We start from the raw sequence: 16,007 nt of genomic DNA, 5'->3' as shown, positions 1-16,007 counted from the left end.
CTCTTCTCCTGCTGGGTTTAGGGTTTCTTTCTTGTTCTTTCTCCAGCTCCTTTAGGTGTAGGGTTAGGTTGTGTACCTGAGACCTTTCTTGTTTCTTGAGAAAGGCTTGTACCGCTATATATTTTCCTCTCAGGACTGCCTTTGTTGTATCCCACAGATTCTGAACCGTTGTGTTTTCATTATCATTTGTTTCCATGAATGTTTTCAATTCTTCTTTAATTTCCTGGTTGACCCATTCATTCTTTAGAAGGATGCTGTTTAGTCTCCATGTATTTGGGTTCTTTCCAAATTTCCTCTTGTGATTGAGGTCTAGCTCAGAGCATTGTGGTCTGAAAATATGCAGGGAATGATTCCAATCTTTTGATAACGGTTGAGACCTGATTTAGGACCGAGGATGTGATCTATTCTGGAGAATGTTCCATGTGCATTAGAGAAGAATGTGTATTCTGTTGCTTTGGGATGAAATGTTCTGAATATATCTGTGATGTCCATCTGGTCCAGTGTGTCATTTAAGGCCTTGATTTCCTTGTTGATCTTTTGCTTGGATGATCTGTCCATTTCAGTGAGGGGAGTGTTAAAATCCCCTACTATTATTGTATTATTGTTGATGTGTTTCTTTGATTTTGTTATTAATTGGTTTATATAGTTGGCTGATCCCACGTTAGGGGCATAGATATTTAAAATTGTTAGATCTTCTTGTTGGACAGATCCTTTGAGTATGATATAGTGTCCTTCCTCATCTCTTATTATAGTCTTTGGCTTAAAATCTAATTGATTTGATATAAGGATTGCCACTCCTGCTTTCTTTGATGTCCATTTGCATGGTAAATTCTTTTCCACCCCCTCACTTTAAATCCGGAGGTGTCTTCGGGTCTAAAATGCGTTTCTTGTAGGCAACATATAGATGGGTTTTGTTTTTTTATCCATTCTGATACCCTGTGTCTTTTGATTCGGGCATTTAGCCCATTAACATTCAGGGTAACTATTGAGAGATATGAATTTAGTGCCATTGTATTGACTGTAAGGTGACTGTTATTGTATATTGTCTCTGTTCCTTTCTGATCTACTACTTTTAGGGTCTCTCTTTGCTTAGAGGACCCCTTTCAGTATTTCCTGTAGAGCTGGTTTGGTGTTTGCAAATTCAGTTTTTGTTTGTCCTGGAAGCTTTTAATCTCTCCTTCTATTTTCAATGATAGCCTAGCTGGATATAGTATTCTTGGCTGCATGTTTTTCTCGTTAATGCTCTGAATATATCATGCCAGCTCTTTCTGGCCTGCCAGGTCTCTGTGGATAAGTCTGCTGCCAATCTAATATTATTACCATTGTATGTTACAGACTTCTTTTCCCGGGCTGCTTTCAGGATTTTCTCTTTGTCACTAAGACTTGTAAATTTTACTATTAGGTGATGGGGTGTGGACCTATTCTTATTGATTTTGAGGGGGGTTCTCTGAACCTCCTGGTTTTTGATGCTTGTTCCCTTTACCATATTGGGGAAATTCTCTCCAATAATTCTCTCCAATATACCTTCTGCTCCCCTCTCTCTTTCTTCTTCTTCTGGAATCCCAATTATTCTAATGTTGTTTCGTCTTGTGGTGTCACTTATCTCTCGAATTCTCCCCTCGTGGTCCAGTAACTGTTTGTCCCTCTTTTGCTCAGCTTCTTTATTCTCTGTCATTTGGTCTTCTATATCACTAATTCTTTCTTCTGCCTCATTTATCCTAGCAGTGAGAGCCTCCATTTTTGATTGCGCCTCATTAATAGCTTTTTTGATTTCAACTTGGTTAGATTTTAGTTCTTTTATTTCTCCAGAAAGGGCTTTTATATCTCCCGAGAGGGTTGCTTTAATATCTTCCATGCCTATTTCAAGCCCGGCTAGAACCTTGAGAATCATCATTCTTAACCTATATCTAACATATTACCAATGTCTGTATTGATTAGGTCCCTAGCCTTTGGTACTGCTTCTTGTTCTTTTTTTTGTTGTGAATTTTTCCATCTTGTTCTTTTTGTCCAGATAAGAGTATATGAAGGAGCAATTAAAATAGTAAAAGTGTGGCAACAACCCCAGGAAAATATGCTTTAGCCAAATCAGAAGAGATCCCAAATCGTGAGGGGAGAGAAAGGGGATAAAAAGGGGTTCAGAAAGAAAAAAAAAAAAGAAACTATTAAAAAAAGAAAGCCGATAAAAAATATAAAAAGGAAAAAATATATATATACATATTAGATAAACTGTTTAAAAAACGTTAAAAAAGAAAACGGTAAAAGTTAAAAAAAATTAGCAGAAGAAGAGAAAAAAAATTGAAAAAGAAAAAAAATTAAATTAACTGCAAGGCTAAAGAATCATGGGGAGAAAGCCATGAGTTCCATGCTTTGCTTTCTTCTCCTCTGGAATTCCGCCGCTCTCCTTGGTATTGAAACTGCACTCCTTGGTAGGTGAACTTGGTCCTGGCTGGGTTTCTCGTTGATCTTCTGGGGGAGGGACCTGTTGTAGTGATTCTCAAGCGTCTTTGTCCCAGGCAGAGTTGCACCACCTTTACCTGGGGCCGGGCTGAGTAATCCCGCTCGGGTTTGCTGGGTTTGCTTTCTGGAGCTTTTGTTCCCTGAGCGCTTTCCGTAGAGTTCTGGAAGACGGGAATGAAGATGGCGGCCTCCCGGTCTCCGGCCCGGAGGAGCCGAGAGCCCGGGGCCCCACTCCTCAGTGCGCCCTCAGAGAACAGCGCCCAATTACTACCGTCACCCTGGTCTCCAGCCACGCTCCGAGCTGACCGAGCCTGCGACCGGTTCAAGGTAACCCCAAGCTGAGAGCTCACTCCTTGGCTCTGTCTCTGTAGCCCGCTTCCCCGTTCTAATACCGGTAAGCTCTGCGACACTCAGACACCCCTGATCCTTCTGTGACCCTGTGGGACCTGAGGCCGTGCTGACCCCGCCTGGGCTTCACCCCAGTTAAGCCTCTGGAGCCATGTCCCTCAGCGGAACAGACTTTTAAAAGTCTTGATTTTGTGCTCCGTTGCTCTGCCGCTCGCCGGGAGCCGGCCCCTCCCCCCGCGGTCTATCTTCCAGTCGCTTTGGATTCACTTCTCCACCAGTCCTACCTTTCAGATAGTGGTTGATTTTCTGTTTCTAGAGTTGCTATTCTTCTTCTCTTCAATCTCCCGTGGATTTGTAGGTGTTTGCAATCTTTAGATAAGCTATTTAGCTGATCTCCCGCTACCTGAAGTAGTCTCAGCCTGCTACTTCTCCGCCATCTTCTTTTCCTACTATTTTTGTTTTCCTGTCTTTGAAATCTGTCTTGGTAATTCATAGAAGGAGGAAGTTAATTCTTCAAAACAAGCCTGTCAGTGTTTCAATATCACATCAGTGCAATATGGTGTAAAAAAAGTAATAAAAATAAAAAACCTTAATTTTAGAAATAGATCAATTTTAACATTAATAGTAAAAGACCTAATGCTGTAGGGTGTTATTGATCCAAAGAAAATTGGTATTATCTAATAGAAAATCACAGAATCCAGTTTGTTATTTGATTTCACACATTTCAAGTTTTATTGGTTTTCCTGACATTTTCAGGGGAAAATTTTTTTCTAATGGCTGAAAAGTAACATTATATAATAAACACAAGTACAATTGCTAAGTGATTATTATAACAAAAGATTTCTACTTTTCATCACACTAGAATATTTTTTAAAAGATTTTATTTATTTATTTGACAGAGAGAAAGAGATCACAAGTAGGCAGAGAGGCAGGCACAGAGAGAGTTGAGCAGAGAACCTGATGCAGGGCTCAATCCCAGGACCCTGAGATCATGACTTGAGCCAAAGGCAGAGGCTTAACCCACTGGGCTACCCAGGTGCCCCATCATACCAGAATTTTGATGGGAAACTTTTCAACACAAAAATTGATTCTACCCCACCAAGGGCAAGCATGGTGTTTAATGCAAACTGGATTTTCCTAAAAATAAAACTTGTGGGTTAATTATAGAAATGTAGTGGAATATGTCAATTTTTTCAGAAGATGACTAGGTTCTGGATAAAATTCACTGATATTTTTCAATATATAATATGGTTTTTCGGCCAGGGTATAAAGGGGAATCTTTTCCCCATTCCCCATCCTCTATAGCAAGGGTGTGGAAATGTTGAGTGTGTAATTGGTGTTTTTAAAATCCTGTCACACAAACTTTTCTGGAAGTGTTTACCATTGGACTCCATTCCAAGCACTATGACATCAGGCACTGTTTAAATTCTCTAGCATACAAAGATTTCATGAAACAGGGAAGGGAGAAAACAGCATTCATTTTATTGAACAAAATATTGGGGGCAGAATTATATATATAAGGTGAGCAGCAACACCATGGTCAATGCTGGGATGGGGTGGGAACAAGAGACCACAGTAGTAGATTAGTAGATTAGATTAGCATTTTGAGAATACAAAAACCTTTGAGGAAACAATCCATAAGAGACTCAACAATAGAAAACAAACTGAGGGTTGAGGGAGGGAGGTAGAGAATAAGTTCGATGGTGATGGGATTAAGAAGGGAACTTGTTAGGATGAGAGCTGGGTGTTGTGAGAACCACTGAATTCTACTCCAGAAACCAATATTGTACTGCATGTTAACTGCATAAAATTTAAATTGGAAAAGTCAGCTTCTTTTAGTTGACTCTGAAGTCCTCATAGGGTAGAGAATGCAGACCATAGAAGGAAGGATAGCAGCTGAAGAATGTCTCATGCACTGTATCTGGAGCACAGTTACTTTAATGGGGAACAGGTTTCTGAAACTGTGGAAGAAGCCTGAATGACACTGTGGGATTTGGGAAGCAGTGCCACCCAATGTCATGAATTTCTTACTCTTCCCCAAGGTTAATGTTGCTGAAAGGACATGCTGCTGTTTATTCTGCAAGTGCATTGGAGGGGATGGCATAATGGGGGATCCTGGACCACCGGGGAAAAAGGTGATTTTAGTTAAGATTTACAGTTCACTTTATTTGAATGTTGTATGTCTTTCAGACATGGGTTTAGGTAGAAACAAAGGATGATTTTCACTTCTAGATAGAGCCTCTGAGGTAACTACTTATTCTCCATGACAATTAGATAGTCCTGGCTTTCCCTTGGCATTCTAAATGGGAGTCTTCTCAAAAGCTTTCAGTTCAAGTGTCCCGAGGAACAACTGCCAAGATTCTTGATTATCTAGTGTTTCAGCAGTGATGACAACAACCCAAGAAATCAACTGTGATCTCGGTGTTGAATAATGAAAACCTCCTGAATACCAATGTCATTTCAATTTCTACTTTTAATGACTGCAGAGTCATTTAAATGAAGTAGGGAATGTTTTGGGTAGTCTGCTGATAAGCAAATTAGAGCAGCTCATCCTATCCTCACAAAAGATGTGGCAATGTTTCAGTCAGCTTTAGCCAGACCGAAAATGTTACAGATAATATGCTCAAAATTGCCAGTCATAAAACAGTAGCCAACAATAGATTTATATATCTCCTAAACAAAAAAAGTATATATACTCTTATAAAAAATATGATTTGGGGCTTTAGGAAATGCTAAAATATGTGAAGACATACTATGGGTGTGTTTAATAATTTCAATACTGCTTGTTTACATGTGTGTTTGATTTGTGAATAATTTGTAGATAGCACCATAACTCCCAAATCAACATGCTCATGTCTCTGAAGAAAATTTTCAGACTATTTCCTGAATCCTTCCACTTGATGTAAGGAGAATGGTAGATTTTTTTATATTTAAAGCTGGGCTCAGAAAGAATGAAAAGAAATGTGTGTGGTCTGTTTTTCTATGTGTAGCATAAATCCTAAAAAAGATTTTTTTTTTAATAAAGAGAGGATAATTCTAGTCTGTCAAGGGCAAATATAGCTGTGTTCACTGGAAGGTTTGTCTGAGAAAAAAAATATTCTAGCTCTATATATAACCCCAGAGAGAGTTATGGACGGCATTATGACCCACACATTGCACACACCCTTGAGTTATCTGGATACTTGTTTCAAAACTACATTTATTTTTATGTGTATAAATGCAGCCTAGGTTGTGGAGATAGGATTTTTTTTTCAAACTCCTGTAATCCTACATAAAGTAAAACTATAATGAAAGATTTTTTGCTTGATTACCTTTGGTTTTTGGTCTGTGGAGTGCTAATGCAGTCTTCGTTTTCTTATTTCCAGGGATCCCCAGGTTTTAAAGGCAGTGAGGGTTATCTGGGAGAGGAAGGCATTGCTGTAAGTCAAGGTTTTTTTAAGCCTCTATTTATTCTTGAGAACATATCTACAATAGGAAATCATTTATGTCAACTCAGAAGGAAACAAAAAAGAATTCATGTGCAAAATCTGAGGTCTTTTCTAATTCTCATTGGGCTTTGCTTCTGGTGGTCAATAATGGTTTATTAACCTACTGTCTCCTCTTTGGCTGTTCACCAACACTGCTCAATGAACTTAATGTGGAAGTTATTTTCTTCACCAGGGGACTCAAATCACTGCCATTTCCCCCTTCCTGATCCATTTTACACAGGTAAACCAACCCCCACATTACTTATCAAGGACCTCTACTCTTTTTCACATCCATCCATCCATCCGTCCACCCATTCATCCTTCTTCCTTTCTTCCTTCCATCTGTGTATTCATTTAACAATTATATATTGAGCATCTTACCATTTACCATAATAAATGAACTTCTCCATTCATGTATTCATCTAACAAATATATATTAAAGCATTCTACCATGTTTCAGGCACAGTGCTAGACTCTAGAAATTAAAAAAAATAAAAGAAAAAATATGATTCCTATCTCAGGTAACTTCAGACTAGTGGAGAGGCAAATGAGACAACCTTGTTTCTAGTTGCTATACATAAGGATTGTTCCAATGGTACAATCAGGTGAATCATGGCAAAGCACAGCAGAACAAATACTTAAGAGCCTTGGTAGCAGTTGAGGCTTGGGAAAGGAAGGCTGCGAACAAGGGGTAATGTTTGGGCAGACATATGAAGGACAAATAGATATTTCTTCAGGCAAAGTTTGTGGGAGAGAACATGTTATTAGAGAGAGAACAATGTGTTCAAGGATATGACTGAGTCAGAATTTGTGTGTATATGTGTAGAATGGCACCTAGCCAACCTGATTGGAACCCAGGACACAGGAAGTTATGTGGCAAGCAAGACCCAGATTATAGGGAATCTTGACTATCCTACAGAAGATTTGGTGTCTTCCAGTTGATGGGCAGTCATTGAATGATATTAAGCACAGGAGTAAAAAATGATGGGGGCATGGATTTAGAGCATACTCAGGCAATGTATTGATGCTAATAAGGCAGGGGTTATAGGTAGAAGTCTTGCAGTAGTTGACGTAACACAAGGCACAACACAAAGCAGTCCTAATTTTAGTTGGGGGCCGTATGAGTGGTTAAGGAGGATGAATGTATGTAATTGTGACCTGGGGAGAGAGAAGCAGAAGATGACCTCTTTGTTTCCAGAGGTCTGGAACCCCACAGACTAGTGGGGTTACCAAGACAAGGATTGTAGGAATGACATTTGGTTAAAGACAGAAAAAGAAGGAAAATGGTTTATTGGATTAGAAATCATGCTTAGATCTTTATTAGATCTAAGAACGTCCTTCATTAGATCTAGAACGTCCTTCTTTGGGACCTCACCAATTCTTCATTATCTGTTCCTGGGATATCGCCTGAAATTTTGACAATACGTTTCAGCTGCCACTTGTTTGTATGTCTGCTTTATTTAGGTAGCACCCTTCCTAGGGCAGTATCCAGGTGGGATCCAAAGCAAAGGTCTGTCATCAGAGTAGTTCTAATTTACTTCCATTCTCAGGTTTAATAAGCATGAATTCTGGATTGTAAACCACGAGCAGTTATGCATTTTTTCCAACACAAAACTTGTAAAATTTCTAAGAATCCAGAGTACAATGGAAAAAGCTCATCCAGGTATGTTCCCTTTCTCAGGGAGACCGAGGAGCCAGTGGCCCAGTGGGAGAGCAAGGCACTAAGGGATGCTATGGTGCCAAAGGTCCTAAGGTAAGAGCTGCATAAGGCATTGTGAAGTCCTCCCAACACCACTTCCGCTTTCTTATACTAACCACTACTGTCCTTTCTATTTTCAGGGAAACAGGGGACTAAATGGACAGGAGGTATGGTACCAATCATATCCATTTATCTGCCCATCTGTTACCTAGAAATATTTTTATTTTTTGAAACTACTGACCAACTACTGACCAACAGATCATGCAAATGAAATTTCTCTTGATCTTCCTTTATTGCCAGCCATTAGATTTTGCTTATTCTTGTCTTTTATTGCAGGCAGGGTGTATTATTTGTTCACAATTTCTATTATTCGGCCATCTTTGTTATTACTCAGGACTAGGCTGTATATGGAAGACAAAACTAGACTTGTCAGGTGTCTGACTTCTTTCCACATAAATGTGTAATACACTCTATTCTGCTCACATCTGTCTTTTCAGGGAGAAGTTGGAGAAAGCGGAATTGGTGGATTAAATGGAGAACAGGTAGAGCCTTTTCTTTGTCCCAGAAAGGCCCTTCTGAGCTATTTCTCATCAAGGAGATGGAAATTTGAGTTTATGTTTCTGTTTTTTAGGGTGAGAGTGGTCTTCCTGGAGAAAAAGGAGAAAAGGGTGATGAAGGATCCCAGGTAGGGATTCAATAAAGAGACAGCAAGAAAAATGTCCTGGCAGTTAGAGGTGTGACCAACAGAGTAGAACAGCTCCCCTAAGCATATCAGTCAGCGAGTGCCACAAAACTGCTTTGTGACAATCAATCACAAAACCTCAACTGCCTACAGAAATAAACATTTCTTTCCTGTGTATCTAAGGTTTGCAGCCCAGATCCCTGCTCTAGGCTGAGCGTGGCTGACCTTGGCTCATCTATCTGTAGGTTGGCTGGTGGCTTTATTCCACATGTCTCTTATCTTCCTCCTAGGACCAGGAAGCCCTGTCTAGCTATGTTGGCCTTCACCTTTTCATGGCCATGGCAGATGCACAAGGGAACAAGTAGAAACACACAGGTTCTCTCAAAGTCTCTTAAGGCTTAGACTTGAAACTCTCACAGCAACACTTCCATCTGTTGGTCAAATTAAGTCATGGCCAAACTCGGGGTTTAGGGATTCATGTCCCACCACAGCTGGAAAGCATTACAGAGTCACATGACAAAGGGAATAGATATAGAAGTAAAGAATTAGGGCCATTAATGAAAAGCAGCTACCAAACTAAGAATGGTAGCAGGGTGTTAATAAGAGTCTGTAGTGTGGGGCGGCACATTGAAAGTGTATGCCACTCATTCCCATCTAGAATAGACACTGACGGCAGCCATACTGTCATCATCCACTTTGTCTGCCTTTGGAGAATGAACACCTGAGTCAGAAACCCAATTTCTAGCGGATACAACCACCTTGAAGAAAATGGATAACGTCTCTGAATCACAGCTGCTTCATTAAAGATACAATTATCATATGGTTTCACTTATTTGTGGAGCATAAGAGATAACACAGAAGACATGGGGAGATGGAAAGGAAAAGGGAGTTGAGGGAAGTTGGAGGGTGAGATGAACCATGAGAGACTATGGACTCTGAAAAACAATCTGAGGGTTTTGAAGGGGCGGGGGGTGGGAAGTTGGGTGAACTTGGTGGTGGGTATTATGGAGGGCACAATATTGCATGGAACACTGGGTGTGGTGCATAAACAATAAATTCTGGTACACTGAATAGAAATTTTTTAAAATTTTTTTTTAATTTTAAAAAAGATACAAATAATACCTGGTTTATAAAGTATCTGTAAAAACTAAGACAACAAATATGTCTGGAACAGAGATTTCATCACTGTGGTAAATAATTGAGATCACTCTTAGATTCTTTATATGATGCCTGAAACCATCTTTTTGGTTGTCCAGCTTAAAAAATAACTCTACTAGAAAAAATTTATTCAAATCAGGGAGAAGATAATTTTGCTTTTGCTTTTACTAATGTTATTAAAAATTCTTGTCTTGTCCTTCTTCTGATCTGTATTATCTTTAGGGCAGCCCAGGAAAGCGAGGGGTTCCTGGTGACCCAGGTGCAAAGGGCCTGCGAGGAGACCCTGTAAGTGTTGGGGCTGTGTGGGCTGTGAGCTAAACAGGGCTTGGTTCCCATTAGCTTCTTATAAGGAGAGAACCCCACTTTATGATAATACAGTAGCAATCCTGAGTTCAGATCATCCATCACAGGGACAACTCTTGTCAAATTTTAAAAGCAGTTCCCTTGTGCTGGGTCCTCTTCATCTATGGAATGAGCAGGGACAGTGAGAAGATCTTGTCCATCGCTGGAGCATTTGTTTGAGAATACATATTCAGAATCATTATCATGCTTTGGAGCCGTGAAGGAATTACAGTCTCCTTCATTCTCTTCCTCTGAGTACCTCAAAATATGGATAGGGTGGAAGAAACAAAGTCATCTCTTTTCTTCCATTCTCTAAGAGTCTTTTTCAATTAAGAATATGAGCTTAATTTTCTTGAATCCAAGCCCAGCTAGGATTATATCAGGCAACACCTGATATGACACAGAGGTGCCTGCTCTCTGAGATACAACCTAGCTGAATAGGCATGACCCACACCAATGTACGGGACATGCCAGGTCCAGTGAAACATCAGTGCCATAGGACTTCTGTCACCCCACCCACACAAAAGTAAGTCTCCCAAATCTTAATGAATTAAGATTTAGGTTTGTTTATTAAACTTTTCTGCTGAGATATAATTGACATAGAACATTGCATAAACTTAAGGTGTTATAAGGTATTGATTAGGTAACATTTATATATTTCAATATGATTACCACCGTAGAGTTAGCTAACTCTTGTATCATGTCACAGAATTATCATTTTTTGTGTGTGTGATGAGAACATTTAAGAGCTAGTCTCTTAGCAGCTGTGAAGTATATACTATTGTTGTCTATAATCACCATGCTGGGCCTCTAGAACTTAGTTTTGAACTATAACATCAGAAAAGTACACATTACAAATGCACAGCTTGATGAATGTAAATGTACCTGTGTACTCAGCACCCAGGTGAAGAAATAGGACATCCCAGAAATCACCCCCCCATGTCTACATCAATCATTACCAGCCCCACCCATAGGTAATCACTGTCCTAAAACCATAAATTAGTTCTACCCATGTACCTGAACTTTAAGTAAGTAGAATCGTATGGGACACACTCTTCTGTTTCTGGCTTCTTTGGCTCAAGTTTATGCTTGTGAAATTCATCCATGTTTTTCGGTAACAATAGTTCATTCAGTCTCATTAAACTTAAGCCTTTTTAGCCAGTTTTCCAAAAACTTTGTACTAATTCACACTTCCACCAGCAACGCACCATAGCAGTGTACTACACACACACATCGGAATGGCTAAATTTTTAAAAAGCTGACAATAATAATGGCTGAATTATGGATGTGGGGCAACTGGGACACTCACAGGACTTTGTATACTGGAAGAGGAGTTACTAAAGACAATGGATTGATCAGAGAAAGAATTTAGGGCAACAGATTGAGAAATATAAATGTTAGGTACACATCGAAGATAACTGTTTTAAAAGCAGAGGAATTTGCACTTGAAGACTACATTGTTTAAGAAGTGATTTTTTTAAAAAAAGATTTTATTTATTTGACAGAGATCACAAGTAGGCAGAGAGGCAGGCAGACAGAGAGGAGGAAGCAGGCTCCCTGTTGAGCAGAGAGCCCGATACGGGGCTCGATCCCAGGACCCTGGAATCATGACCTGAGCCAAAGGCAGGGGCTTTAACCCACTGAGCCACCCAGGCACCCCAAGTGATATTTTTTTGATAATAGTCTGACGACCTGAGAATTTTGAAACAACTTCAAAGTACGTAATGAGAAATCAAAAACTATTGGGGCGCCTGGGTGGCTCAGTGGGTTAAAGCCCCTGCCTTCAGCTCAGGTCATGATCCTAGGGTCCTGGGATCGAGTCCCACATCGGGTTCTCTACTTGGCGGAGAACCTTCTCCACCGCCCCACCGCCCGCCTACTTGTGATCTCTGTCAAATAAATAAATAAAATCTTTAAAAAAAATCCAAAACCAAAAACTATCCATAATAAAATAATAAATAGTAGTTCAAAAGACCTTTCAGTCATCTATATATGAAGGCTAAAATTTCCTTGGGATATTGCTATAAAATTGCCATGCACTTTGGTCAGAACCCCCCCCCCCGCAATTGTCTGCTAAGTTGTCTGTGCAATTTCTTTTTTTTTTTTTAAAGATTTTATTTATCTGACAGAAATAGAAAGTGCACAAGTAGGCAGAGCGGCAGGCAGAGCGGAGAGGGAGAAGCAGACTCCCTGCTGAACAGAGAGCCCGATGTGGGGCTTGATCCCAGGTCCCTGAGACCGTGACCTGAGCTGAAGGCAGAGGCTTAACAACTGAGCCACCCAGGTGCCCCTCTGTGCAATTTCTTAACACTTTCAAAAGAATCTGAATAATGTAAGATGGTTTTATTCTTTTTAATGTTCTATGACTTTGAGACGGCTGAAAATTCAACCTGCTAGAACTTTGTGATGTGCTGTTTGTCACGATACTAATTTTAGATAGTTTTTTTAATGCATGATAATTCTTTCCACCCACTTGGGAGTATACATCTCAAATTGAAGACAATTCTCTGAGCCTTTTTATATGTGGTTTTTATGGGTTACTATTTCAGGAAAAATTTGGGAGAGCAAGATTGATTGAATAACTGGAACCCACACATGATCAGATTATTCATAGGAATGCATACGAATGGCACAAATTCCTAAAAGTCTGCTTATTCAGACAGAACTTCCGATCACGTGAAAGCTAGTTTGGGTGTTTGGAATTTCCCATTTTTTTTTAAAGATTTTATTTATTTATTTGACAGAGAGAGAGAGATCACAAGTAGGCAGAGAGGCAGGCAGAGAGAGAGAGAGAGGAGGAAGCAGGCTCCCCACTGAGCAGAGAGCCCGATGCGGGGCTCGATCCCAGGACCCTGAGATCATGACCTGAGCCGAAGGCAGAGGCTTTAACCCACTGAGCCACCCAGGCGCCCCTCCCATTTTTAAAAATCTCATATAATCTCTGTGATACAGTGGAAAAACCTGAACCAGATCATTTGAGCTACAGAATTTAGTAAGGTTCATCATTCTAAACCATATCATTATTAGAAGCCCATGTTGAATCATAAATTTGCTCTTTGGTCCTGTTGCATAGAAAGAACTTGAAAGACTGGACAGATCATATTCAGACTGACTGAACAACCAGAATGTTCTATTCTGTAACATGTAACTTTTTAAATGCCATCTCTTCAATTAAATAGTTTGGAGTTGGACCTCAATAAGTTATTTATACATCCAGCGGAATAAAATTTTGCACTTTACATGATCTTTTCCTTTTTTGGCCAAGATACAATTCTCTAATATTGTAATTTAGGTATACCCTGCTTAGAGAACTTAACAAATATTTAAACTTAAACCAGAAATTGTAGAAAATAATCTTTGGCTTTGGTATATGGGGGAAAGAATGAATTTCTCACATAAATTCTGGTAATCTCAGCTATAAAGTAAATTCTAAGTTCATCTTTTTCTCTCTGATAGCCTACAAACTCTGTAAGCATAGAAACTATTTATTTAAAAATCTTTCTAAGTATTTGTAACAATGACATGTCCCTGTTGGTGATCTCAAATTACTTATTGATTGATGAAGTTAATCTGGGCTGCTATCAGCTAAACAGCCCAGCAGCTGGCACTCAGCAGGACTGGATAATTCTTGTCCCCTCTCAATTTATTGGATCATTGACTGAACTGACTGGCTCAAATGATTGTCCCAGCATCATGGTGATACTGCCCTATTGGTGGTCCTAACTATCCAAGATAGAAAGCTTTCAGTTTGGCCTGCGAAGGTTAATATCCCACAATGAGTTCCTGCTAGAATGTTTGTAGGAGTACTGGAGGAAACTCAAGACTCCAGAATTTTCTGAAAACTGGAAAAGTAGCAGTGAACATATGGGGCTAGAAGACTACCAGGTGTCCAAGAGAAGAAAGAGATTGGATGGCAGATACAGTCCTCAGTGCTTCTCAGTGTACTTATGTTCTTGTGGTAGAACCCATTACAAATGTCTCCCTTCTCCCAAAGGTAGGGGAGAGTAAAATTCTAACAACCTCAAGTATAAACTTGTGTAGACCCCAAGAAAGAAGAGCAAACATTAAGAGAAGGGGTGGCAGTAGTGAGAAGGGGTACCTCCAGACCCAGGATGAGAATTGTCATAAACACAAACCATGTCACCCTTGCTTCTCTTGGTGATGCCTTCTATGGTGAGCTCTTGCTCCCCCACGCCACCCACATACACAGACAAACTCACCTTATGTCTCCACTCTCTTCTGATAATGCAGAACACAGGACAAAAAGAAATCATGTGTAAGCCATTTGTAATTTTTACCTATCTATGCTTTTAAATGGATTGGACTTACTTTGTCAATTTTTTTTCAAGGGGAGTGAGTAAATGTATTATATGCAGTTACATTTTTAAGGAGAGATGTTCAAGGTTTTTGTTTTCTGTTTTTTAGGGAGTTCCTGGATTTGACAATACCACAGAAGGACCTAAGGGCTTGAAAGGACAACGTGGAAGACAAGTAATTATGTGCACATTTGAAAGTAAACTTGCAATGATGTACATACTTGATACAGAAAAAAACATTTTTAGGAGCAGATATATTTTTTCCTCCTCCTTATCTGCTACTCTAGGATTCAAAAAACATTCCTTTGTTCTTCTGAATTTGGGGTGACTTGCTTCACCAAGCATTTATGAATGCAAACATCTAAGCCCCAACTTAAAATGTAGGGCTAGCTGATGGAAAGAACAAGCCAGTAAATTGTTGTCCTTTCCAGGATACAGAAGTCACGTACCCTAAGAAGACTTCATATTATTTGTAGTACATGATTAAAAAAAAAAGATCTGGTAGATCTATACAGCTTATAAACTAAGGTAAATCTCTTGGGATTAATCTCATGAAATCTCACAAACCACAATGTGATCATCTAACCTTATTATTCAGAATTTTTAAAATGTGTAATTATCTGGAAAATGAGTTTCTCTCAATCTTCTTGATGAGGAAGTTCCCTTGGTGACTTCACCTCGGGGAGAGGTCTGATGCAGTGGAAAGAACTTTACTTTGGGGACAGGCCCTCATGCTCTGTGCCTTACCGGCTCTGTGGCCTTGGGTCATTTTCTGTAAAGCTCAATTTTCTCATCTACAAAATAAGATAAATAGCCTACTTTTGAAGGTTATGATGGGAATTCAGTGACTGACCTCGTCACATCATAACCCTTAGGTAAAAGCTACCTGCCATTTTTACTAAGTGGTAATTGTAAGTCTCACGTGTTTCAGTATAGACTCACAATTTTTCCTTCATTTTCTGTTTTGGGAAGACGTATGAGTATTGTGAGATTTTATTCACATGCAGCTGTTAATCTACACAGGTTAGCCAAACAGAACAAGAAGTCTAAAGGTAGAAATCCAAACTAGTCATAGCCATACCAGACGCATGCGTCATTATCCACTGTGGCAACACAGTGAGGATAGATTGATTCAGATACTCTATAACTTACACCCAAAGACAAGTTAGACAGTGGTGATGAACAGATAAAGTCATGTCATTAGCATTTTGTCCTGTAGTTCCTCATTTCCTGCATAGACATATGGTTTATAACTGGTGGAAGCAATCCATATCCAGAGGGAGGATAACTCCCTAGTTAGTGTGTATGCATCCACTCTCCCTGCAGCACAAGCAGATGTTGAAGATGAAATGTGTCAATGCTGCCTAATTACTGTCGCCCATCTGTCTGTTCGTTTGACAGGGTAGAAGAGGCTGGCCAGGCCCTCCTGGAACACCAGGCTCCAGAAGAAAGACAGTAAGAGCCCTTCTAGACAAGGAGACCCACTGCTCTGGTAGCCTATATTGTGATAAAAATGGCTGATTGTGGGGAGGGGTTGG

At 39.8% G+C, this 16,007-nt stretch overlaps 1 protein-coding gene across 1 annotated transcript in view; it reads left to right on the top strand.

Moving 5' to 3' along the window:
• LOC125104609 (collagen alpha-6(VI) chain) overlaps window positions 1-16,007 on the top strand; it is a 151,597-nt gene that overhangs the window by 62,252 nt on the left and 73,338 nt on the right. Inside the window, exons 12-20 of the mRNA XM_047737212.1 lie at window positions 4,848-4,940; window positions 6,171-6,224; window positions 7,954-8,025; window positions 8,112-8,138; window positions 8,469-8,513; window positions 8,603-8,656; window positions 10,034-10,096; window positions 14,579-14,644; window positions 15,871-15,924. Coding sequence (XP_047593168.1) covers window positions 4,848-4,940; window positions 6,171-6,224; window positions 7,954-8,025; window positions 8,112-8,138; window positions 8,469-8,513; window positions 8,603-8,656; window positions 10,034-10,096; window positions 14,579-14,644; window positions 15,871-15,924 — 528 coding nt within the window. The remainder of the gene's footprint in view (window positions 1-4,847; window positions 4,941-6,170; window positions 6,225-7,953; window positions 8,026-8,111; window positions 8,139-8,468; window positions 8,514-8,602; window positions 8,657-10,033; window positions 10,097-14,578; window positions 14,645-15,870; window positions 15,925-16,007) is intronic.

Source organism: Lutra lutra, chromosome 1 (assembly GCF_902655055.1).
Source record: "Lutra lutra chromosome 1, mLutLut1.2, whole genome shotgun sequence".
NCBI classification, from domain to species: Eukaryota; Metazoa; Chordata; class Mammalia; order Carnivora; family Mustelidae; genus Lutra; species Lutra lutra.
This window is presented reverse-complemented; position numbering and strand designations above follow the sequence as displayed.